Source organism: Nuphar pumila, chromosome 2 (genome assembly GCF_984573655.1).
Source record: "Nuphar pumila chromosome 2, dmNupPumi1.hap1.1, whole genome shotgun sequence".
NCBI classification, from domain to species: Eukaryota; Viridiplantae; Streptophyta; class Magnoliopsida; order Nymphaeales; family Nymphaeaceae; genus Nuphar; species Nuphar pumila.
In genome coordinates, this window is record NC_143250.1 from 88,303,656 (window position 1) to 88,329,569 (window position 25,914).

Genomic DNA, 25,914 nt, shown 5'->3' on the forward strand with positions numbered 1-25,914 from the left:
TTAAAGTATAAAATTATTGTCAAAAACAGTTTCACAGTTTTTATTAAGGATGCCAAATGAGTTAGGCCTCGGCTTCAATGATTCTAGATAGGTCCGAACTTGGATCTCACTCTGAAATGCTGGTACCAGGTTTGAACTTACCACAGGGAAAACCATACTCGGTTCCTACAAGGATTGTATAAACCAGACCTGGTCCGTACCCAATAAAATAATATTTTTGTTGTGTTTTTTACATTGTATAATTGCATATCTTAAAAAAAAACCTAGGTCCGGCGTGAAATTTCACAAAGCATATCCCGCTTTATATAGTAATTTGACCTAATGATCGAACCAAATTCTTAGTAGGACCTTCTTTGTTACCAAACCCAAATCCTATTGGATCTCGTGCTGGCTAGGATTGGGTCATACCTGACTGATTGGCACCCCTACTTTTGTATGTTATTTATGTTTGAAGTACATTTTTTATGTATTTATTAAATTTATATTTTTTATGTGCTGATATCTTTTCAAGTTTTTTCTGAAAAAAATAGAAAAACAATTCTGCATGAAGCTTGGACAACCAGGAAAGAAAAGGCAGGTTAAAATGGATACCTGTTGGTCCTATACTCCTATTGCAATCCAGTTGGATTTGGGCTTTGGTCTCATTGTCCGGGTGGGACACACTGGACTGGGTTTAGAGCCTGATCTAAATCTCTGCATCGTTTTAAATTTTAACCTGAACATAAGCTAATTCCAAGCTTCCAACGTCACAAATCTTTGTATTCGAATTTTCGGCGAGGGAAAACTCCTGAGGCATAGCAATTTTTATTTCCTTTATGTTTTTGGAAAGATCTTGCGGAAATATCAGCATAAAATACAATAAATATAGAAAAGTAAAAATACAGGCAAACTTAAAATTCAAACATATGACCCAACACAACTAATGAACTGAACAAAGGTCAAAGGCCATCTTGTTTCAGGTAGGAGTTAGCTGGTCGTAGAGTTGAATAACCATGGCTTCTCTTTTGACGGAACGTCATCATTGTATTGATGGTTGCTAAAGGCTTTCATGGTGGCACAAACACCCCAGAGCATTTGCTAATATGATGCCATTTAAGACCTGAACAGATGCAGCCCTGCGACTTGCAAACAGGAACTAAAATGGCAGAATTGAAGGCTCAGAACTTCTCCACCTATCCAGTCGGTTCTCCCAAATCAGATAATCAAGGAGGTCACTGATTTAATTTTTGTTGGCAAACCATGTAGCCAAATATGTGGTAACGTGGTTTACTCTCTAAGCCTCAATTCTTTCTTGAAGGATTAAGTAGTCGGATGATTCTCAGTTCATGCATTCATCAGGAATCCATGTAAATGGTTAGAGAGAAACTCAAGAAGCATGTTTTATTCCCTGAACTTTTTAATCATAGTTGCTGGAGGTGCCTCAAATGTGTTCTTAGGCATCACCAGAGATATTACATAGAGTAGGCATCACCAGTTTTTGTGGGCGACTCATATAGATGATCTTTGTAAAACTTTGGTAAATATCAGGTGCAGTGGCTCATTCATGCTCCACCTACCCAGTGCTTTCACACCAGAGCCGGCAACTTTGCCACATTTAGGAAGTGAGAAACGTACCGTCATTGTGAACAAGATGATTCCAAATTGTATGTTCTAACTACTGACCGAGAGGAATAAATTGCATAAGCCAACAATAATGTTGGCCCCCATGAGAGGCCGGGTGAAAGGACAACCGCCACAACTCCATAGGCTCGAGCAATGTAGGAACATTGCTGCACAAAAACAAAACTCTTTTAGAGAAATGTTCAACTCATCACAATGACAGATTTCAAAACTGGTACAAGAAGCATGTTGGTCATGATAGGAGATTATAACATACCCGGAAATGTATATAGAGGATCACCACACTTGCCAACAGGAGACCAGTCCTCAACCAACCACTGCAAATTTTGCATGATGATGCCTTCCGGCTCTGATTGACCTTGGAAATTTTATCACCAGCGGGCTCCTGCAACCTTTTTGCCATTTTTGGCCTTGAGGATTTTGGTTCTTGGCAGCATCTTGATTTGCTACTAGAGTGCAAGTATAATAGTGATCTTTCTGTGAACATACAATATATTAGAAGAAATAAAGGGCTTACTAAGAGATACATAAATGGCAGAGTGATGGCCATTATGTCAGGAACTCCCAGCCTGTCCTTTCTTATTCTCACTCCAGGAAAATTAACTGTCCATCCATTCATAGACATGTAGGCAATCATGCCATCCTCTGATGCAGCATGGCCCCAAAACCATGGAAACATGAGCAAGTATAAAAGATAAAATGCCATCGCAAACCAGACCTTCCTATCTTGCGAACCCTCTATTAAGAACCATAGTGACAAAAAGATATTCCTTCTCCGACCAATTGGTGACAAAATAGAGACTGACATGGCCCACTTCTGGTATGACGTGTTCTTCTCCATGAAATAATTGAGTATTTTTGGTAAGCAAAGTAGCATGAAGAGAAAGCAAATATTGCCCCATAAAACAACTGTGTACAATGTCTCCCATCTTATGTGTAATACTAAATATTCTAGCCATGTTTTCCGAATGTCTGTAAGTTTGCCATCCATTGAGAATGGCCTCAACATGCTTGCAGTTTCATTGCCATGGATATCCACTGCCAACACCTGAATCCAGAATCCTGTTGGAGGCATATGGAAATACTTGCTCACATTCAACTGTGCTCTATACAAGCATGATGCATTAACAATGTCACTCTGATGCAGTAATACTTCCTCCACCAACCCAAAAGCACTCGAAGAATCAAATATTTTTGCAGTGACACGAATGATGGGGGTAGCAGAAAAGACAAGAGCACTGACATCATTTCTGGCTATCGAACTTTTAGATCTCATACTATTCATACTTCTTGAGTCAAGGGGATACGTAACAAGGATTGCAGTCTGAAATCCTTCACCAGGATGATATGAAGATTTAGAAAGAGAGATGTCCACAAAAGATACATGACCTCCATCTATCGCTAGAATCCTAAACAATTTTGACTCCTTCCAGTCTCCAAGCTCCCACTCCCAAAACTCACCTGTTTGGTCTTGTCCTGATCCATCTGTATACTCGATTAGGTGGTGCCGCCAGAGCTGCTTACTGAATTTTGCATGCAGATGACCACACATGTAAGTAGAAACTGACTGCCTTGCAAATATATTTTCATAGCGTTCTCCTGTTTCTGATGAGGCAATAAAGGACATTGGGAAATGGCCAAAAACAACCTTGGTCACCGGCCCATCAATATAAGCATCCAAGTATTCAAGTTCAGATTTCACAGTTTGAAGCCTCCGGTCATTTGGATGTCCAAATAAATTTGAAGGACAACGGAGGCCAACTTCTAGTGAATCATCCAGGCCTAAAAATACATAATTCCACTCTTTTCCCTATAGAAATTGTTAAATACAAATCAGCTTATCTTTTTTTTTTACTGGGGAAAAGAAAAAACATTAATTAAACTAACCAATTCAAAGATAAGAAATACAAGATTTTCAGGAATTGTGGCAAGAAATCCAGAGAACTGTTGAGAGAAGGAACATATAAGAGTTGTCTACTCTCCTTCCAATTGGTTTGGAGTTTGGAGTTATTTGAAACTAACACACCAAATGTGGCATTACTGTTAGACACTATTCCACTCCTGGGCCGGTACTTATTGCAATAACAGATTAGCAGCAATAAGAGCATGTTTTTTCTCACACGGTACCTTCATTTCCCCAAACCATGGCCAGTTTTCATTATTTCATTGTCATGTTGAATTTTCTGTAGGTTCAATTTTTCAATACAAGACCAAATATGAACCATTACTTATCTAATTCACATAACAAAATTGCATGTTTCTTTTTATGTGAAGTTAATTTACGTCACTTCTACCAGCAGACAGGGGCACAATTGTAGCACAAGATGCACACATAAGTTGACCCAAAAAAATACATCATAATATTTCATGCTTGTTTCTAATATGAAGTCAATCTAAGCCACTTCTACCAGCAGACAGGTGCACAATTGTGTCACAAGAATGCATATGCATCAGTCGACCAAAAAATTGATTTTTTTTAGAAATAAAATTGGCAGAAATACAAGTATATTTTAGTCCCCGGCTCTTATGAAATCAGCTTAAAAAATCAGAAGCATTCGCTTTGTGTTTCATTTAATCAAGGAAATGCTTCACTGAACGACATACTATATAGATGTGTGGACCATCAAAGGGATATAAGGCAGTGATGCTCTTGTCCATAGTACAGTTGCCTCAAGGACTTATTGCACAACCTTCTACTTGTGAGAGCAAGGCTTTTCTAAAGAAAGGTTGAATGTGCATATCAGATGGAAGTTTGACATTCTATTCTGGGCCCAGAAATTTATGGATGATTAAACTCTGTTTAATAAAAAAAAAAAAGGGGGGGGGGGGGGGAGCGGGGACTCTTAATGGGTACGGTATTGTTAAATTGTATATACATATAATGTATATGTATATAATATAATATACATATATATGTGTTTCTATATGTATATGTATATAATATACATATATATGTGTTTCTATATGTATATGTATATATATATACCTTGTAAATATTTTTATTTTGTTTATTTTTATTTATTTTATTCAGTCAACTTAGAATTGACTAGGTTTGATTAGCCATTGGGGCTAGTCCAACGGCTACAAATATAGCCATTGGACTAGCTCCAATGACTACAAATACAGCCGTTGGACTAGCTCCAACGGCTATATTGGGTGCCTCTTGTTTGTATATAAAGGAGGTGAACCCCCTCATTTGTATCACTGCTTCTTGCATCTTTGTGAGCACAATAAAATATTATTTTTATATTTGAGCCTTCTTTGTGAGTGCCCCCTTAATGAGATTTCTGAGTGTGTCCATAGAGACCACTATTTGTGCTTATCCATTTTGGTTTTTTGTGGACTTTTGCTTGTGATGGAAGGCTCTTTGATTCTTTTCAGGTATCTTGTCTTGTTTGTCGGGTTTTTCTCCCACTTACAAGATTAAGCTACATGGCCTACTACGGGTTTCTCTAGGTTTAACCTAAAGAGGTGACCCACTTTAGGGTTTCTCTCTTTCACTTATGGGATTAACCTATGTGGCCCACTTACAGGTTTCTCTCTCTAACCAACTTACATGATTAACCTATGTGGCACGCAGTGCGGGTGCGGATACGAGTATGGTTACAAAGGGTACAACACGACAATTCCAAAAAATGTGAGTACGGGGACACGGCTAAATATATATTATATATCTAAAATATACATTATGTATTTAAAAAATATATTATATATTTAAAATATATAATATAATATAATATAGGACACTATATTTTCCGTGTCTAGGTACCAGTACCTATGTTGACACATGTCGACACGGGTACAACACCCTAAGTGCCTTGTTCAGGTTATATAGACCTATATGGACCACTTCCGAGTTTTTCTCTCTCCCACTTACAAGATTAACCTATGTGGACTACTTACGGGTTTCTCTCTTCCATTTACGAGATTAACCTATGTAGCCCACTTACGGGATTAACCTATGTGGCCCACTTACGAGTTTCTCTCTCTCCCACTTGCAAGATTAACCTATGTGGCCCACTTACGAGTTTCTCTCTCCCACTTATGAGTAGGGGTGGCAAAATCTGACCCGACCCGCCAACCCGCTTCTTAGCCGGGTTAGGGTTTGGCTTAAACGGGTTCATGTCGTAAACGGGCCGACCCGCCTAACCCGTTTATTAAACGGGTCGTGTTCGTGTTAGGGGTATGCCAACCCGTTTGACCCGTTTAATAAACGGGTTAGGCGGGCGGGTCAACCCGTTTACACGAACCCGTCAACCCGCAACCAGCAACCCGTTTATATATATATATTAACTTATCTAACCTTAACTCCTAACTTTACACTTTAGTCATCCACCTAACTCCTTCCTACCCAGCCGCAGCCAAGCGCCTGAGACCTCTCCTCTCCACCTTGTTGCCATCACCGCACAGGCGCACACCACCACCCTCTTCTCTCCTCCCTCTTGTTCCTCCTCTTGGTTTGGCACCCAAGCAAAGCAAGCCCAACGTTTCGTCTCTCCCGCTGAAGGCACCTCATTTTTTGATCTTGAAGAAGGGGTTGGAATAAGTAATAGGTACTTATTCTCGTTTTCTTCTCTGTTTTCCTCACTGTGATGAGGTTTTCTTTGTTTTCCTCACTATGATGAGCTCTTTTGGTGATTAGAGAAGGACCCATATTTTGGTACGAAGGAAAATAAGAGTTTTTGGACCAGTGAGAACTGAGAAGGGGAAAAGAAAGATAAGCCCGGGTTTTTATGCTTCAAGTTATCGAATTGACCCGTTTAATAAACGGGTCGCCATGTCGTGTAATCATGTCGTGTCGACCCAACCCGTTTATTAAACGGGTTAACCGTGTCGTGTCGGGTTACCCGTTTAATAAATGGGTCGTGTTTGTGTTGAGGTATTCTGACCCGCCAACCCGTTAACCCGACCCATCAACCCGCCGACCCGACCCAATTGTCACCCCTACTTATAAGATCAGCCTATGTGGCCCATTTATGAGTTTCTCTCTCCCACTTACGGGATTAAGCCATGTGAGCCACTTATGGGTTTCTCTCTCTTACTTATGGGATTAATCTATGTAGCACACTTACGGGTTTCTCTCTCCCACTTACAAGATTAAGCCATGTGGCTCACTTGCGGGTTTTTCTCTCCTACTTACGAGATTAGCCTATCTACCTCACATTCCATTTTTCGTAAATATAAAAAGTGAAAAGGGAGGTTATTTGCACTTTGAAGCTAAGTATTCCTTACTTCCCCTAAAATAAGGGAACATGAGACAGTTGGAGGTGCTATCAAGAAAGATCCACCATTCATTCATCACGTCCAAGGCTGAAGATCAAAAAGGAGGGAGATCACCATATGTAAGTTTTGGTAACTTCTTCAACGAGAAGCTTATAAATAGCTTTAGAATTTATGAAAAAAAAACAATAAGAAACTGGAGGGAAGGAAGCGCTGGAGCCATAGTTGAAAAACTCAACGAGTCAACTCGTGAATCAGCTGAGTGGACTCATATCGGCAACAAACTGAGTCAAAAAATTAGGTGAACTCGGTTTAATTCAAATTCAGCCAAGTCTTTACATTGACTCGATTGAGTTGTCCAAACCTCGAACGAGTCAACCAGTTTTAGGCTTTTAGCATTGACTTGGCCGAGTCATAGACACAAATTAAAAATATATATATAAAGTTGTCACAGGGATTCGGCCAGACAGGTGCCGCACCTGCGTCGACGCAATGCGGGTGCAGCATCGGGTGCGGTCAACCCGACCCTGGGTGCGTTGACAGCACCCAGGGTCATTTTGGTCCAATTTTTTGATTTTTTTTTTTAATATTTGCCCTGTGAAATGGGCTGCAGAATTTTTAAAAAAATTCTGCTGACAGCCGACCACGCAGTGGGACCCGCCCCTTGCTGGATTTTAATTTTGGCCTTGAAAGCTTTAGTCTCTTTAGAGTTTGCCTATTCCCTGACGAGGACTTCCAGATTCTTCACCTCTCCCCACCCCTTGTTGGATCCCTGCAGGTAGTGATGAGAGAATGAAAGGATGGAACAGCCGAAGCGTGGATGCCTGCTTGTTGTTGCTGCTCTTGTTTTATAAAGGGGCACTTGTGTCCACAACATCTGACGAGCTTTGTTGGCATCCCGATCTTTCTTCGTCAAGGATTTTCTCTCTCCATAATAAATGATAATGGTGGTGGTAGCCTTGGTGGCTATTAGTATTCACTTTTCTCCTGATGAGATGGGTGCTCTAGCCGTAGCCTGGTGTAGACCTCTCTTTTCCACATTTCAAATCCAATAAATTTCTTTTAGTTGTCATCCAGAGTCCAGACCGGAGATCTGTGTGCAACTGTATATAAAATGAAATTTGAAGAACCCTAGGCAGTGGCGTGGCAGTGGCGGTGGAGCCGTAGGCCTCGTGAAGACTCTCTCTCCAACAAACCACATCAAACCTTTCGCTTATATTTTTTTTCGTGAAGACCAGGGAGTTTCAGACATGATTGAATCATGACAGTCAGCAGAACGCAGCAGACAGGGTCAATCAGATCGTCAATCCTTTCGGTTCATCAATTTTGTCCCGTTGCGCCAAAGTACACAACAAGCAGAACGTGGGTAACAAGTCTTCAAACAAACACACCAGCAAAAAAAAAAAACTGCTTATAAGTCCTATATATATATATATATATATATAATTTTTTTTTGCCGCATCCCCGCACCCGCACCCATGTGACATAGATATAAAGTAAAACACATTTACTTTTGCATGGGCAAAATGGTAAATTGAAGGCACAACCTTCAATGCTACATTTAAGGCCCTTACCAAAAGTAGGATATGAGAGTTGGGTGGATGGAAGACCTATTTATATTACATATTGGATGGGCCTTCCATTCCTTCCCATTGATATGGGACTATTTCTTTTCATATACACATGACAAGAGTACTAATGTACAATCACGAAGGCATGGTGCACTAGGCACCAACACTAGCTTCTTCTAACTAGGAAAAAATATTGAAAAACTTATATAAAATATAATGTAGCCATAAAAAGTTCTATTAACTATGAAAAAATATAGAACACATCAAGCAAAAGATATTATGATATTGAGATGATAAAATGTTTTGTTTATATTTAAGAAAAAAGAAATCTATCTAAAAATTGTATAAGATACTAAAATATTTTTAGAGATTTTTCTTTAATATATTTTATATACACACACACACACACACACACACATATATATATATATATATATATATATATATATATATATATATATATATATATATATTTAAATATATATGTGTGAAATTCATATTTCAAATGAATATACTCTTTCCTTTCAAAAAATGAATATACTCTTTAAAAAAGGTTTTTGTATTATGAAACATATGTTTGTTATTAATTTTTGATAAAATTAAATAAAGATTGTGACTCACCCGAGTCACTGGGTTGACTCGCCTGAGTCACCGAGTCAGGTTTGGCTGATCCGATACCGAGTTCCGAGAATGCCAACCATGGTTGGAGCAAAGTCCATCTGATTTTTCTCTTGTTCTTTTCACTTTTCATTCTTATGTTTATAGATCCTCAAAGGATAAAGTTTTCTCTTCTACTCTTTCTTTTGAGTGTTGTGAAGATAAAAAAAAAACAAGTTTGGCACACCCAATGGGACCCTTGTCAATCTTTCATCCCTTTGAGAAGTTGTCAGCAAGTCTTTAACCACCAATGATGGCGGAAAATAACAAACATTCAAAGGAGAAGGTGGTTCTGGCAAGCCAACTCTTTAGCACCATGACTTCTCCGACTGTAGCCTATGAGAGGCCCTTCATCCGTAGCAAGGCTAAGGCCCACAAATCATGGGCCTCAGAATTATCTTCATCCTCTTTGAAAAGTCTAATGGAGGTATCACATTCTGCTGCAGAAAAAGGCATTGTTCTCTGCTATCACTAACAAGGGCTCGGTTTCTGGAGTCCTTACTTCTGACAAAGGATTTGGTAGCTCTAAGACCCTGGTCAAGGATCTTCTTCTTCTTCTTCTTTCTTCACACCTTAGGCTGGTGCCTTGAGGCATGCCTTTGGCGCCTCAAGGCACACTTTTAACAACACTGGGATATACTCAACCCTGAAAGTGAGTTACAAAAGTCTGTAAAATGGACTCGCCCTAAAAAGTGGATCATTAAAATGAGCACTACTTCGGTGCGTAGGTAATCTCATGTGTCCACTTGATTTGGATTAGGGTCAAATTGAGAAAGAAGTAGCAGTTCCTCTGCATTATGAAGTGTTAAAATCCCCTGGTTCAATTATTCAAATCCATTGTTTGAAACAGAATATTCCTCTACTTCGTCAAGTGGATCAGCTCCTCGTACACTTCAAGTTGTATTTGTCATGGTGACATGAGTTGATAATGTACTCATCCCTGAGGAACAATTGGTATTGCTAAAGAAGCAACTTGAAGTAAAAGAGCTGGAGATAAATGCTTTGCTCCATAAAGTAGCTGAGAAGGAGGGAACATCAACTCCCCTTCATGCATCATCATCCAGAGGAGGGATCTTCCTCACAGAAGAAAAGATCATAAAGGAACTCAATAAAAGGTTCAAGCAATTTTAGGCCTTCTTGAAGCTACTCTAAGTTGTATCCACGACATGAGGATAAGGTACCTTATCCACCAAATTATCAACCTCCAACCTTCAAAAGGTTTAACAAGCTAGGATGTCCTAGAGAGCATTTTGCTCATTTCATTACCCAATGTGGGGATACAGGCAATAATGGTGATATTGCCTGAGGCAACTTGTCCTTTCATTAGAAGGGGCGGCTTTTACTTGGTATAGCCACCTACCTCCCTACTCAATTGCAACATGGAAGGAAATGAAAGATAAATTCTTGACTAAATTTTATAGCCAACAGCGTATAATCACAACCTCCAACTTGGTAGAAACCAAGCAGAGGCAAGATGAGCCAATCATGAACTTCAAATCATGTTGAAGAGATATGGTAGGGATATGTGAAGAACAAATGACAGAAGCAAGGGCAGTTAAGATGTGCATGAAAAATTTAGAACCATCAATCTCCAGATGTCCATTGAACCAAAGACTTTCAATCAGCTTTTGGACATCGCAAAATACATTGAGCGAACATATAGTAAGCCCAAACTGGTTGTTGAAGATAGACGTCCGAATACTCAAAATAACTCAAAGGGCAATGCTCATTGCAATGTCACAACTGTTGTGCCAAGTGTGCAAAGTACCAAAGCAAAGGGTTCGGCTGAAGCTAAACCCAGGACTGAAAAGTCAAAAGAAGAAAATAAAAAGGATGCCAAGAACGATGTCAAAACCAAGTCAACTTTGGAAGAGAAATTGAAGAAATACTCTTTTAATGATGAGGATGTAGAAGAAATACTTGAATATATGGTCGAAATGGAAATGATTGAGCTTCCGGAGTGCAAAAGATCAAAATAAGCCAAAAGGACTAATAGTCCAAAGTATTGCAGGTACCATAGACTTACTAGTCATAAAATTGGATTGTTTCATCTTGAAAGAATTATATTCAAGAGAAACTGGACAAGCAGGAGTTGAGTTTGGAAAGATGGAGCCCAAACAAAGAGGTCGTATCATCTAATAATGACCACTATCTAGTTTGGCTTACTCCCTCAAATTCCCACCCTTGATGACATCCTCAAGCAGCCCGTGCCACCACTTGATCCCCAGCCAATACATTCACCAAGCTTGGAAATGTCCACTCAAAAGAACAAAGACCTATTTTTGGATCTAGAATCTTGTTATGAAAGTTCAGAAACATCATATACAAACAAGTTAGTTGGTGGAAACAGTGACAATCCAGCATATATAACACGTTCTCAGAGGTTGCAAGACCAAGAATGAGTACATGCATGGATTGAACAATGCAAAAAGTATGAATCTACACCCATCATACCTACTGGATGGGGAGAAGAGTTTGAGGTTGCATAGGTGCAGGTGCAGGTGAAGGTGCAGCACTTTAAAAAACTTGGGTGCAGGGGTGTGGGAAGGGTATATCTAGAATTTTTAACAGTTTTAAGTTAACACTAATGAAATAAAAACAATTATCATATCATCAATTCATCAGGCATAAATTCATGCAATAAATCAAATTAACAATCTATAATTTATATTCCTTGTTAATAAAAAAATAACACCACACTGGTGCGGAGGTGTGGATATATATATATATATATATATATGTGTGTGTGTGTGTGTGTGTGTGTGTGTGTGTGTGTGCATTTATGTATTTATATATATAATATAGATAAAACTGGACTTGGTTAGGGTTAACTGAATCTACTTTTGGATAAAAATGGACCTCAGTGTGGTTGACTTCACCTAATACAAAGGAAGCCATGTCCAACTGTCGCACCCGTGTGGTGCCCTGTTAGAAGAGTCTGTGTTACATAGATGAAAATTGAAGAAATCAATTCAGATGATGATGAATCCAAAATCAGTGTACCATGCAATCACATCGTTGTGATTGAAGTAGGTGTTGTGGAACTGCGACTTGGTAGGCAATTACCTGAAAAGGGTTGATCACTCTGTCAAATATGATGTGATTGCTCATCTTAAAAAGATACCAGCATTATTAAGTATTTATAATGCTCTCATGTTATCTCTGGAGACGAGGCAATCATTGGTACAAGCGCTTACCCACCCAGAATGCTACATGGTAGAAATCAAAGAAAACAAAGGTGAATCTTCAGAGTGTTAAGCATGCTTAACATTCTCTGATGAAGATTAGCAGAATACCAGGTCTCATAATAGGCCCCTATTTGTCACGGGAAGGATCGGATCACAAAAGATCACCTGGATCATGATTGACTCTGGATCTGGCATGAACCTCCTTGCTTTAAGGACCCTATTGGATTTAGGTTTTTCAATTGAACTATTATCAATGTCCAATCTTATGATACAAGGTTTCAACCAAGGTGGTTAAAATCCATGGGGACAATTGAATTAAAAGATACCATATCAATGGTCAAGTTCCATGTCATTGATGTTATTACTTCATACAATATCCTATTGGGAAGACCATGGATACATGATAATGGCATGGTTGCATCCTCATGGCATCAGTACTTTAAGTTTACTAAAGACGAGATTGCAAAACCTGAGAGGGGCGACCCCAATCCATTTTATGGAATTGAATCTTACTTTGTTGATGCAAAATTTTATGAGAATTCATCTTCATTAGTGAGAGAGACTTCAGTCTCCAAAAGTGGGAAATGGGAATTGAGCCCTCTTACTTTGTTGGACCAAGAAACTGTATAATGTCCATCCATAATAATTCCTCCACAGAATAAGAAGCAAAAACCAATAAGGTTTCTAAAAGGGAAGAAAGCTCCATAAATCAAGCTTCCAATTGAAAGATATAGTCCTCAAACCTTGAAGCTCATGCAAAATATCGGTTATAACATTGATAATTCTGGGAACTTGAGAAAAGGTAGTCTGGTTGAGCCAATTGAGACCTATCTCACGGTATGGGAAAAGAAAGTATTGGCAAAAGGTGGAAGCCAGCCAAAGAAGAAAAAGGGAATAGGATATGAAAAATCCATCTTGCAGAAAAAATCAACAGCACACCATGTTACTACTAAGAGTAGTGATATGAATGGAAATTATACGGGTTTAACCTGAACAGGTGGCCCACTTACAGGTTTTCCTATCACTTACGGTATTAACCTATGTGGCCCACTTACGGATTTCTCTATCTAACCCACTTACGGGATTAACCTACGTGGCCCACTTACAGATTTCTCTAACCCACTTACGGGATTAACCTACGTGGCACACTTACAGGTTTCGCTAACCCATTTGCGGGATTAACTTATGTGGCCTACTTATGGGTTTCTCTCTCTCTCCCACTTACGGGATTAACCTATGTAGCCCGCTTATGGGTTTCTCCCTCTAACCCACTTACGGGATTAACCTACGTGTTAGAATTTGTGCAAAAAACAACAACAACAAGAAACTGAAGGAGGGAAGGGAGTGTTGAAGCAAAGTCCATCCTATTTTCATCCTCTTGTTCTTTTTACTTTCCGTTCTTGTGCTTGTAGATCCTCAAAGGATCAAGGGTCATTATAAAGTTAGGGGTTCTTAAATAAAATTCAAGTTTTCTCTCATGCTCTCCTTTTGAGTGTTGCGAAGAAAACAAAAAACAAACTCAAACAATTATAGGTTATTTGACATGATATTATATCAGAATACCAAAGAATGGAAACAAACTAGATAGAAAAAGAAAAAGGTGAATTACCATAAGAGAGATGCTCTGGACTGTGCTTAGTCTGTTAAATTGTGAGCTTATGCTGTAATTTGAGAAGAAATCCAATTTATCTCCAATGTAAGGAACTCCATACTTGTCATGATTGCCTCTTATATCAATGAAAGTTCTCATGTCCATGCCACTTTCTCTAGCAACGGCCTCCATGGCCTGTTTATACTGAAGCCATTCAGACAAATCTTGTCTTGTGGTTGTTCTATCTTTGCTTTTAGCATCTGCACTGTCAGAGTAAACCAGTCTGAATGAAACTGCAGACAAATTTCACTCAAGCATCAAATGAAAAGAACGTCTGTTTTCTTTCTTCTTATTTAACAGTCTAAAATAATTCATAGAACCAAAGGAATGAGAGACCCGGTTTTTAAGATCAACTACACTTGAGAAAATATAAACCAGATGAGAAGTGGTGAAATTCATGCGTCACCCACATGCTTGCAACTATGGTCCGGAAAATATCATTAGTGTCCAGTTTTTGGCACAGGCTGCTATTGGATAGACTCCCACATGAATGAACACAAGAAAGAAACTTTAAGAAGTAATAGACCATGAGATAACAATTTTATGCATAAAATGGACCAAAGACGAGTTTGCAATACAAGCCAAAAACTGAAGCATGAGCAGTAAGCATAATAATAAGGGGAAAAAGTTAGAAAGAATAAGAAAAATCTAGCTGTTTGTAATGTGGATCAAACAAACGTAGAAGTTATTTAAATTCTCAAAAAAAAAAAAAAAAGAACTTGACATCTTAGAATTTGAAATGTTTATGTCAAAGCACACTGACAAATTCGCAAAGATAATCCACTCTGCCGAAGATAACTCATACGCTATTAAGTAGAGTAGAATCTGATAATACGTTCAGCATCTAAAAGGACCTGCACATATAGATTTCAACAGTTAATAGACATGCCCACCCCTTGTCATCCCTTAGGGAAAAAGAAAAATAGAGGTGTCCAATTCAACCACAGGCTGTTAATAAGCACATCTCTATTTCAACTGAATTAAATGAACAAATGGTAACCGTTATGAATTCTCATAGCAAAAGAAATTTTTTTTACAAAGATACTGTGTTCAAATTGATCAGATACCATGTTCTCCTCCTTTACAATGACTAACCAAAAAGAGCTTAACAACAAAGTTGCACATGTTAAAGCCTCCCAAATCCTCATTAAACTCAACCCAGATGCACTTGAAAGAAATTCGAGGACAGCAATACCCTCTGTGACTCCTTAAATCACCACACAAACCAATCACCAACAAACCCATTAACCAAATTCTTAATAAAAACGACCACCAACAACAATAGATCAATAATCCGATAGCCACTAACCAAAGACCAAGGAACATCTTTTAGTTGGTTCCAATGAAAGAGTCCAACAAATCTCCCAAATAGCCATAAAAAAACAAATGGGTCAACGTCGTTTCAGCAGCTCCCATGATCATACATCTACAACCAACAAATGAAAAAGGAGGATTGCGAACACGAATATGAGAGATAGATAGAGAACCGATTACCTGTAAGGTCTCCTGTGATGAGAAGAAGAGAAGGGCGAATAACTCTCAAGGCAGGAGCGAGCAATCTCCTCAAGTCTTCTGCACGTTCAGGATGGTAAGAGCTCAAATGCAAGTCAGAAATCTGAACGACCCAAGTAACGTCTGGAGGGCCTCCTTCCAAGAAGAAAACTTCCCTCGAAACAGACGAGTCATAACCTTCTTCCTCTTCTTTTTGGGGCAATCCAGAAGAAACCCCATGAGTCACTGAGAGAAAGAGACAAGAGAGGAGAAAGAAAAGGTGGAAAAAAGGTGGCAGCATTCCTGAGGGGTCGGAATGTGGTGAAAAGCATGGGACTGGTTTAAGAGTTCACGAATGAGAGAACATATAAGGAAGATGGGGATTGAGGTTCTTGGCTGTTTCATCACATTGGAATTTTTTAAGAGGGTAATGGGATTGATTCGATTCCTTCTGGATTCTTCTTTCCTTCTTTCCAGCTGAGGATGAGAATCGTTTTATGAGGAATTTGATGCTCGATCTGAGGAGGGTCAATCCAGAGAGAACTTTTACTTCTAGTTTTGCCCCAGTACAGTTTCATAGTTCACAAATCTCGTTCTCGGGAAAAGATTGCCGACGAAAAGTCTCACCTCACGATGTTTTGAAAAATCCAGTCCTCTAGAAAATCTGGAGAATATGGGATACTAGAAAAAAGGTCTAACATATAAATAAAAATAAAATAATCCAGAATTTTGTGAAAAAATGTGTTGATGCATTAATAATATGATAAAAACGTGATATTTCACCCCTTGCGCAAGCTGATGCCCAGGTCCAGGGGGTGAGGGTCGGGACTCGGGAGTTTTATGCTTTTGGGACGATGGCTGAAGGTATGGTAGGCTGAACCAGTATGACCAAATCTTCGATTTGAGATTTAGTTTCTTTGGGTAATAAATGGAAAAATTAAGACACCAGCAATATTTGTTGACTTGCTCCCGTGAATTCAATAGTTGGATTTTTTATGTACAAATCATGTCTTACTGTTGGTATAACGGTACTATTTAGGATGTTGTGTGGGTCTGGACAAAGTGGTCTCCATAGATTCTGAGTGGGTGACGTGTTAAATTAGAAAGTGCAATGAAGGCAATAGAAATCTCTTTTACTTTATGTTTTTATTTTTAATTTTTTCTGGCCTTAAGGTTGTATCTATAATATTTTATCTGTAGGAAATGAGTTTTGAATCACATGACTGTAACAGCAAGTTTTTCATGGGCTTAAAAGATCAATAGCCCATAATATACCAAAAATTATAGCCCATAATATACCAAAAATTATCAACTCAAATAATTACATTTTTATTCTGAAAAACCATGATCCAAGATTCAATTCTTAGTAAACAAACTATACTGGACACATCTATTTGGTCAGATTGAGTCGATACGCTCAATAGTTGCATACCCTCGTTAGTGCCAAACATTATATATATATATATATATATATATATAGATAGATAGATAGAGAGAGAGAGAGAGAGAGAGAGAGAATGAGAAATAAAAATATGAGAACTAATGTGTGATGTTATCTACATGCTTGGATTTATAAGAATCTACTCTTGAATCATCTGATTTTGATGCATAAGTGTGATTTTTTTTAAGGTTTTAAAATCAATAGCCCATAATCTTCATAAATATTCAAGCATTCAAAAATCATATTTTTTTATCGAAAATACATGATCCAGTGATTGATTCATATCAAATTCACCTTGCCAAGCACATCCACATGATTGGATTTGCAAAAAAAGTGTGAAAATACCCACATTTCTAGTTCTCATGTTCTAGTTACTCTCTCTATCTCTCTTTATATATATATAAGGTGGTAGCTACTTACTCGTTAGGTGGTCAAACCATGGTCACTCATGTTGAGTGTCTATCACGCGACGTGATTGTAATATTTAAAAATTTTAAGTAAAATATGATAAAATTTTAAGGTGGATTTTATAATTTTCAATCACGTGGTTGTGTTCATATCAAAATTTTGAGAAGAACAATTTTTATTTCATAAAAAACGGAGTTGAAATGAGTTTTGGACATGTCCGGCAAGTTTTAAGGGTAAAATTGTTATTTTTAAGAAATTACAGGGACATTTATGACTCGAGGGTCATAATCATCCACACCTTTGTTGATCGACTCAGGGACATACCTATTATTAACTTTTAACATAATGGCACATCAAGAAATTTTCTTTTTAGGGATTTACCTAAAAAATTCATCATTATATAAAGGTATTATAGACCTAGTATAATTAACTAGATTGAGATATAGTTAGTAAAACTAGATCCCAACTAATAACTAACCAAACTAAAACTCAACTGAACCTAGATTGGATCTAACCTAGATCCAAAATCCAAAATACAAACACCTATTTACCCCTTTCTTCATTTGTAAAGTCGCTCTTTAGAAACACTTGTCACCCCCTCCCCCCCCCCCCCTCTCTCTCTCTCTCTCTCTCTCTCTCTCTCTCTCTCTCGTGTTATTTCCTTTGGGTCCCACGGTGGCCACATCACCACCGACCACTCCCCTTACACCACCATCACCTTGCTACTCCTTCCCATTTTTGCCAAAAAACACCACCACCACTCTAGTTGTTGTTGTTCATAGCCACCACAATGAACACCACCACACTACCCTCACCTTGTTGTGTACTCCATTTCCATTATCACCACCTTCGGTGTCACCACCCAACCCCCGCCATTATCACCACCTGCAGTGTCATCACCCAACTGTTATTGAGCCACCATTTTCACCAGATTTTTCAAGTAGCCACCACCCGTTCACCATTGTTGGAATATACGACTTTGCGAGGTAGGTATTCTTACGCATATTGCTTGGTGTTATGTGAGATTAAAATATATATCTTTTTGTAATGCATACATTTATTATGCAATTATCTTAGCCTTGGTTTTGAAAAATAAAACTCAGTGGTAAAGCACAAGAATAGACTATTGCAAACCAGGGTCGACCTCTTGTTTTGAAGAGTCGACTCTCGGGTGATCGTGTTTACCTGAACTAGTAAGGACCTGCTAAATACTTTGTATGTTGAGTTAATGCTTTTGAATAAGAGTTGATCCTTTTTAAAAAATGGTAACCCCTATATGTTATGAGTTGACCTTTAAAAGAAAGAATCGACTCTTGTATGTTATGAGACAACTCTTCTAAAAAAGAGTTGACCCTTGTATGTTATGAGTTAAATCTTTTTAAAAAGAGTTGACCCTGATGCTTTGTAAATTAATTCTTCTGAACAAGAGTAAATTACAAAACTATGTGGGTCAACTCCTAAGTTGAAATTATCCCTCCTTTGATTTTGGTTGTGGGTTTAAGATGGTTTGGACTCATAAACAAACTGTTTAACTAGGAGTATCATTAATTATGATATTTTATTGGTTTTCAAACATGAATGTATTAACGGATGTAGGCCGTCGCCAAATCCGTCGCTAAGTTTCCCGTAAATCCTTAATCAGAACCCTTTTTTCTCTTTCCTGTTTCGTCTCTCCTGTCTCACGCACTCCCTCGGCCGCCGCCCTCTCCCGCCTGACGCACTCCTCGGCCCGCCACCCGTCGCTCCCCGGTCTGCCGCCCGTCCCTCCCCCGTTCCTCCGCCCGTCACCGCCTGTCCCTCCCCCGGCCCATCGCCCCCCGTTCCGCCACCCGTCTCCCCCCACCCGCCGCCCGACGTCTCCCATGTAAGTGGGTCATTTTTTTTTCTGTCAGGGGGTCACTCCCCCTGCCTCGTTCTTTTTTTCTGGTAGCGGAGGCACCTGCCTCATTTTTTTTGGCAGGGGTTTGCCCCCCTACCTCATTTTTTATTTTCGGCAGGGGGTCGCCCCCCTGCCTCTTTTTTTTTCGACAGGGGGGACCCTCTGCCTCTTTTTTTTTCGGCAGAGGATCAGCCCCCTTGCCTCATTTTTTTATTCGGGCAGGGGGTCGCCCCCCTACCTCTTTTTTTTTTTCGGGCAGGGGGGCGACCCCCTGCCTCATTTTTTTTTCCGATAGGGGGTCGCCCCTCCTGCCTAATTTTTTTTGGCAGGGGGGCGACGGGTCAGGGGGCGCTCGACGATCGCCGATTTCCTAAACCATGACATCACCCCGTGCCTGCCGCTCCGGGGGACAATCACTGCCTCCGAAGACCTTGTGCCGCTGTCGTATATCGTTGGCCTACTGATTGGCCGACTGAACTCAAAAACCTGTTGGGTCGAACGAAGATGTGGTCGATGCCTAGGAGGCATTTCGCCTCGCTAAAATCTTGTCTGACTTCGATGTTTATTCTAATTTTTTCCTTTCGGCAGAGGGTGACTTCATTTTAACACAGTGTCTCTTGCAGATTTCTCAACGGATCCCGCTTGTGCCCTATCACCCGTGGTAAGTAAGTGACAAAAACAATGCAAATCAGGTAAATACTCATGGTGAGTAAGTGATGCAAGCACATCACATGTTATTTAATTTATTGGATGCAACACTTTACTGTTCACACACACACTTAGTTGTTGATATTTAGGACTGCTTTGTTGGAGTTTGAAGATCATGCTGAGCATGATTTTAATGTATGAGAATAGAAGTGTTCTTATTTTTGGAGTATGGATTCCATGTTAGGCATGGTAGTAGTTAGCGGGATATTGGAGTGTGTTTGCTGCAGGTACATGTTTGACATTTTTTTGATATAAATATTTTTGATATATTACAATGTTTGGTGTGATTGTATCCATGCTTGCATGTAGTTACTTTCAATTTGATTATGACTTACATGTGAAATTGTATAATGAAAGCATGCTTCAAATGAATGTATCGTGTTATGAATACTTTGCACATAAAAATATTAAGTTATCAATGGATGCATCATAATTCTTGTGATTCTATGACATCATATATTGCATGATAAATTTGATATTTTCTTCATCATAACATTCTGATGATTCTCTTTTAACTGATTAGGATACTATTCGTAACATCATACGATAAAATGACTGCAAACCGTGAATGGATGTACCATATGATAGTTGACAATAAGTTATCGCATGAATATATGGATGGTGTTGAAAGTTTTATTAAATTTGCAATGGCAAGTGTTAGTATAGTGGATCCCATAGGTCAGATTAGGTATCTCTGCAAGAAAAGTCCTATATCTACCTGTGTTTGTGATGCAATGTGTGACAAGTAGGATAGGGATGCATTTCAAAACCGCTTAGCGAAGGCTGCACAAAATTGAGCGAAAATGCCCAAAGCCTATCTACACAGGTAAATCTAGGACTTTTGGAAGCCACCTGAAGAAAATGATAACTCATCAATATATAAACAAATCAATTTTATAAATATTGTTGCAAACCTGTTAACTAAATCTTTTATCATTTCACTTCCCAGGAAGCAGAAAAAGGAGGCATTGTGCCATACAAGAATGTGTTTCTTTAAACACATAAACGTAAGACCACGAGAGAGATCATATCGGAGAAGGCGAGAATGACAACGGTATGCATTTATTATATTAATAATCATTGTAATATACAAGTTATCATAAATATTATAATTCTTAATTATTAATTTATACTATAAACATTATTTTGTATGAGTCATATGAGCAACAAATGGTAGAGCGATAGGGTGATGACTCTACTCATCATCTATCATTTGATGCTACAACATGGGTGACTGCAGCAGGTGAACCCAAAAAGGGTCGTGTGTTCGGGTTTAGGAATAATATGAACACCTCACCAGTTGTTGCTTCCTCCAATCACAGCTCAGAGACTTCTTCCGTCAACATAAGCTCCAAGCATCCGACTAATTCTTGGGATGATGTACGCGAGATCGTTAAGGACACAATTCGTGACTACTTCTATAAAACAATTGCCGACGTTCTCCGGGATGAGTTCAACAATTTTTTGCAGAACATTGGAGCTTCATTTGCAGGTGCCTCTCAGGTATGAAAGTTTCATGTGATGTATTGCATGTTGTTAGATTTCATATAACTTTGATTGCCTTAACTTAGGTGCATTGCATATATTTTATTTCAGTATATTTTGTTTATCAATACTGACCTTTTATATAATATTTTTACTGCCTTAGAATACATATGAGCATGATAGAATCACATATACAGTTTTTTTACTGCCTTTGAACACATATGAACACGATAGAATCACATGTATAATTTTTTTACTGCCTTAGAACACATATGAGCATGGTAGAATCACATATACAGTTTTTTTACTGCCTTAGAGCACACATGAGTATGAGAGAATCAAATATACAATTTTTTTTACTGTCTTAGAGCACATATCAGCATGATATAATCACATATACATTTTTTTGCCTACCTTAGAACATATATGAGCATGATAGAATCACATATACAGATTTTTGACTGCCTTAGAGCACATATAAGCATGGTAGAATCACATATACAAATTTTTTTATTGTTTTAAAACACATATGAGCATGATATAATCTCATATACAGTTTTTTACCTGCCTTAGAACACATATGAGCATGATAGAATCACATATAAAGTTTTTTGACTGCCTTAGAGCACATATGAGCATGATAGAATCACATATACAATTTTTTTGACTGTCTTAGAACACATATGAGCATGATATAATCACATATACAGTTTTTGCCTGCCTTAAAATACATATGAGCATGATAGAATCATATATACAGTTTTTTGACTGCCTTAGAGCACATATGAGCATGATAGAATCACATATAATTTTTTTGACTGCCTTAGAATACATATGTGCATGATATAATCACATATACAGTTTTTTGCCTACCTTAGAACACATATGAGCATGATATAATCACATATAAAGTTTTTGACTGCCTTAGAGCACATATGAGCATGATAGAATCACATATAAAGTTTTTTTAACTGCCTTAGAACACATATGAACATGATATAATCACATATACAGTTTTTTGCCTGCCTTAGAACACACACGAGCATGATAGAATCACATATACTGTTTTTTGACTGCCTTAGAGCACATATAAGCATGGTAGAATCACATATACAATTTTTTTTATTGTTTTAAAACACATATGAGCATGATATAATCTCATATACAGTTTTTTGCCTGCCTTAGAACACATATGAGTATGATAGAATCACATATAAAGTTTTTTGCCTACCTTAGAACACATATGAGCATGATAGAATCACATATAAAGTTTTTTTACTGCCTTAGAACATATATGAAAATGGTAGAATCACATATACAAATTTTTTACTGCCTTAGATCACATATGAGCATGTTAGAATCACATATAAAGTTTTTTCACTGCTTTTAGAACGCATATGAGCATGATTGAATCACATATAAAGTTTTTTAACTGCCTTAGAACACATATGAGCATGATATAATCACATATACAGTTTTTTGCCACCCTTAGAACACATATGAGAATGATAGAATCACATATACAGTTTTTTTACTACATTAGAGCACATATATATGAGTATGATAAATCAAAAAAATAATTTTTTTACTGTCTTTAGAACACATATGAGCATGATTAAATCACATATAAAGTTTTTTTACTGTCTCCGAACACATATGAGCATGGTAGAATCACATATACATTTTTTTGACTACCTTAGAGCATATATGAGCATGATTGAATCACATATAAGTTTTTTTTACTGCCTTAAGAACATATATAAGCATGATAGAATCACATATACAGTTTTTTTACTGCCTTAGAACACATGTGAGCATGATAGAATCACATATACATTTTTTTGGCTGCCTTAGTGCACATATGAGCATGATAAAATCACATATACAGTTTTTTTTATTGTTTTAGAACACATATGAGCATGATATAATCATATATACAGTTTTTTGCCTGCCTTAGAACACAAATGAGCATGATACAATCACTTATAAAGTTTTTTGACTGCCTTAGAGCACATATGAGCATGATAGAATCACATAAAAGTTTTTTTGACTGCCTTAAAACACATATGAGCACGATATAATCACATATACAGTTTTTTGTCTGCCTTAGAACCCATATGAGCATGATAAAATCATATATATAGTTTTTTGACTGCCTTAGAGCACATATGAGCATGGTAGAATCACATATACAGTTTTTTTGACTGCCTTAGAACACGTATGAGCATGATATAATCACATACACAGTTTTTTGCCTGCCTTAGAACACATATCAGCATGATAAAATCACATATAAAGTTTTTTGCCTGCCTTAGAACACATATGAGCATGATAGAATCACATATAAAGTTTTTTTGCTGCCTTAGAACACATATGAGCATGGTAGAATCACATATACAATTTTTTTACTGTCTTAGAGCACATATGAGCATGGTAGAATCACATATAAAGTTTTTTTACTGCCTTTAGAGCACATATGAGCATGATTGAATCACATATAAAGTTTTTTAACTGCCTTAGAACACATATGAGCATGATATAATCACATATACATTTTTTTGCCTGCCTTAGAACATATATGAGCATGATAGAATCACATATACATTTTTTTGCTGCCTTAGAGCACATATATATGAGTATGATAGAATCACAAAAACAAATTTTTTACTGTCTTTAGAACACATATGAGCATGATTGAGTCACATATAAAGTTTTTTTACTGCCTTAGAACACATATGAGCATGGTTGAATCACATATACATTTTTTTTACTGCCTTAGAGCACATATGAGCATGATTGAATCACATATAAGTTTTTTTTACCGTCTTAAGAACACATATGAGCATGATTGAATCACATATAAGTTTTTTTATTGTCTTAAGAACACATATGAGCATGATAGAATCACATATACGGTTTTTTATTGCCTTAGAACACATGAGCATGATAGAATCACATATAAAGTTTTTTTACTGTCATAGAACACATATGAGCATGATAGAATCACATATAGAGTATAATTTATTTCAGTATATTTTGTTTTTCAATACTGACTCTTCTTTTCTCGTGTAGGTTGTTGGCAATACTCAGCGTAGTGGAGCTGAAGGGACAAATCAAGACAATGAATAAGAGGATGCACAAAATCTTGGCGATGATTAGATTCATGCATTGAATTTATTCTAGCTTCTTTTTGTTTTAAAAATGTAAATGTTGAATTGTAAATAATTAGAACTTTCGAATTTTACAGTGGATCGATTAATTGTTTTAGTTTCCTTTTATATGTATTTTGATGTGTACTTTATTTTTTATTCACAGAAAATATAAATTGTACATGAAATATAAATTATATCACAAGAAAATTTTTCTCAATATTTAATTTTCATTTTTTTAATTTTTTTTCTTGTTTGCGACGGATATATCCGTCGCTAATTACTCTTAGCGTTGAATGTAGCAACGAATTAGCGATGACTATAAATCCGTCGCAACACTAAAATCACCGTATAGTAACGACGACCTAGTGACAAATGTTGGCATTCGTTATTTCGTCGCAACTTGGCGACAGATATATTCTGTCGCTACTTAGCGACAGAATGGGAAACATATATATTCCGTCGTTAATTAGCGTCAAAAAATTTGCGATGGAAGCTATCCGTCTCTAATCCACATGTTTCTTGTAGTAGATCCAGACCTATAAGATTCACACTACACCTATAACCCGCTTGAGGTTTGCTAACTTAGGCCAATCAAACACCTTTTGATATGCTCTAAATCTTATTTTAGATTGACAAAGAAAATTTTAAAATATTCTCTAAATTTTTTAAAATAAAAATGATGGATGCTCAATCATCTTGTTTACACAAAAAGACCTTTAGAGGCACACTAAAAGTGTCGCTAAAGGCCAAATGGGACACATGATATTTTTGAAAAACCTTTTTAGTGGCACACTAAAAGCACCAGTAAAGGTCCTAGGACCTTTAGTGTGCCGCTAAAGTCTTTTTGCACAAAAAAGACATTGAGTATCCTTCGTTTGAGCACCTCACCAATGAATAACTATGCATCACTCTCTCTCTCTCTCTCTCTCTCTCTATATATATATATATATATATATATAGAGAGAGAGAGAGAGAGAGAGAGAGAGAGAAGGTAGGTGGTACACTATAAGAAAAATGCTAATTAGCGACAGATATTTGCGACAAATTTTTTTCGTTGCAAAGTTGCGACGGATTAGCGAGAGAAAACTATTTGTTGCTAATATTCATAATATTTACAAAAGTAGCGACCAAAATATTTCCCTCGCTAAATCCATCGCTACTTAGCGAGGATTAGCGACAAAATTTTTTCATAGCCAAAACACTAAAAAAAATACTAATTAGCAACGAAATTAGCGAGGGAATTTTTCCGTTGCTAAATAGCGACGGAAAAATTCCCTCGCTAATTCCGTTGCTAATTTTCAATTTAAACCATCCCATCTGAGGCACGAAATTTTCCCTCCCTCCATTTTTTCCTCCCCCCCGTTTGATTTAAACCGTCCTTCCTCTGACGAGGTGCAGGCCCCCCCGAGCCGTGACATTGGTGTCGGCCCTCCGAGCATCCTC

The 25,914-nt window shown here is 37.7% G+C and overlaps 1 protein-coding gene across 2 annotated transcripts; it reads right to left on the reverse strand.

The window, feature by feature from the left end:
* Positions 1–1,354: 1,354 nt before the first annotated feature.
* On the reverse strand, positions 1,355–15,749 carry LOC149845988 (putative metallophosphoesterase At3g03305). Of its 2 annotated transcripts, none has more exons than XM_089996109.1 (4): positions 15,402–15,749; positions 13,866–14,107; positions 1,877–3,430; positions 1,355–1,769 (listed from the first exon to the last, which is right to left on the reverse strand). In XM_089996109.1, the coding sequence occupies exons 1-4, from the start codon at positions 15,697–15,699 to the stop codon at positions 1,617–1,619; spliced, it is 2,247 nt and encodes a 748-aa protein (XP_089852235.1). In that variant the 5' UTR covers positions 15,700–15,749; the 3' UTR covers positions 1,355–1,616. The 2 variants fall into 2 exon arrangements, with proteins under 2 accessions (XP_089852235.1, XP_089852236.1); XM_089996110.1 differs by having other exon boundaries at positions 13,866–14,112; positions 15,402–15,528.
* Positions 15,750–25,914: the final 10,165 nt, after the last annotated feature.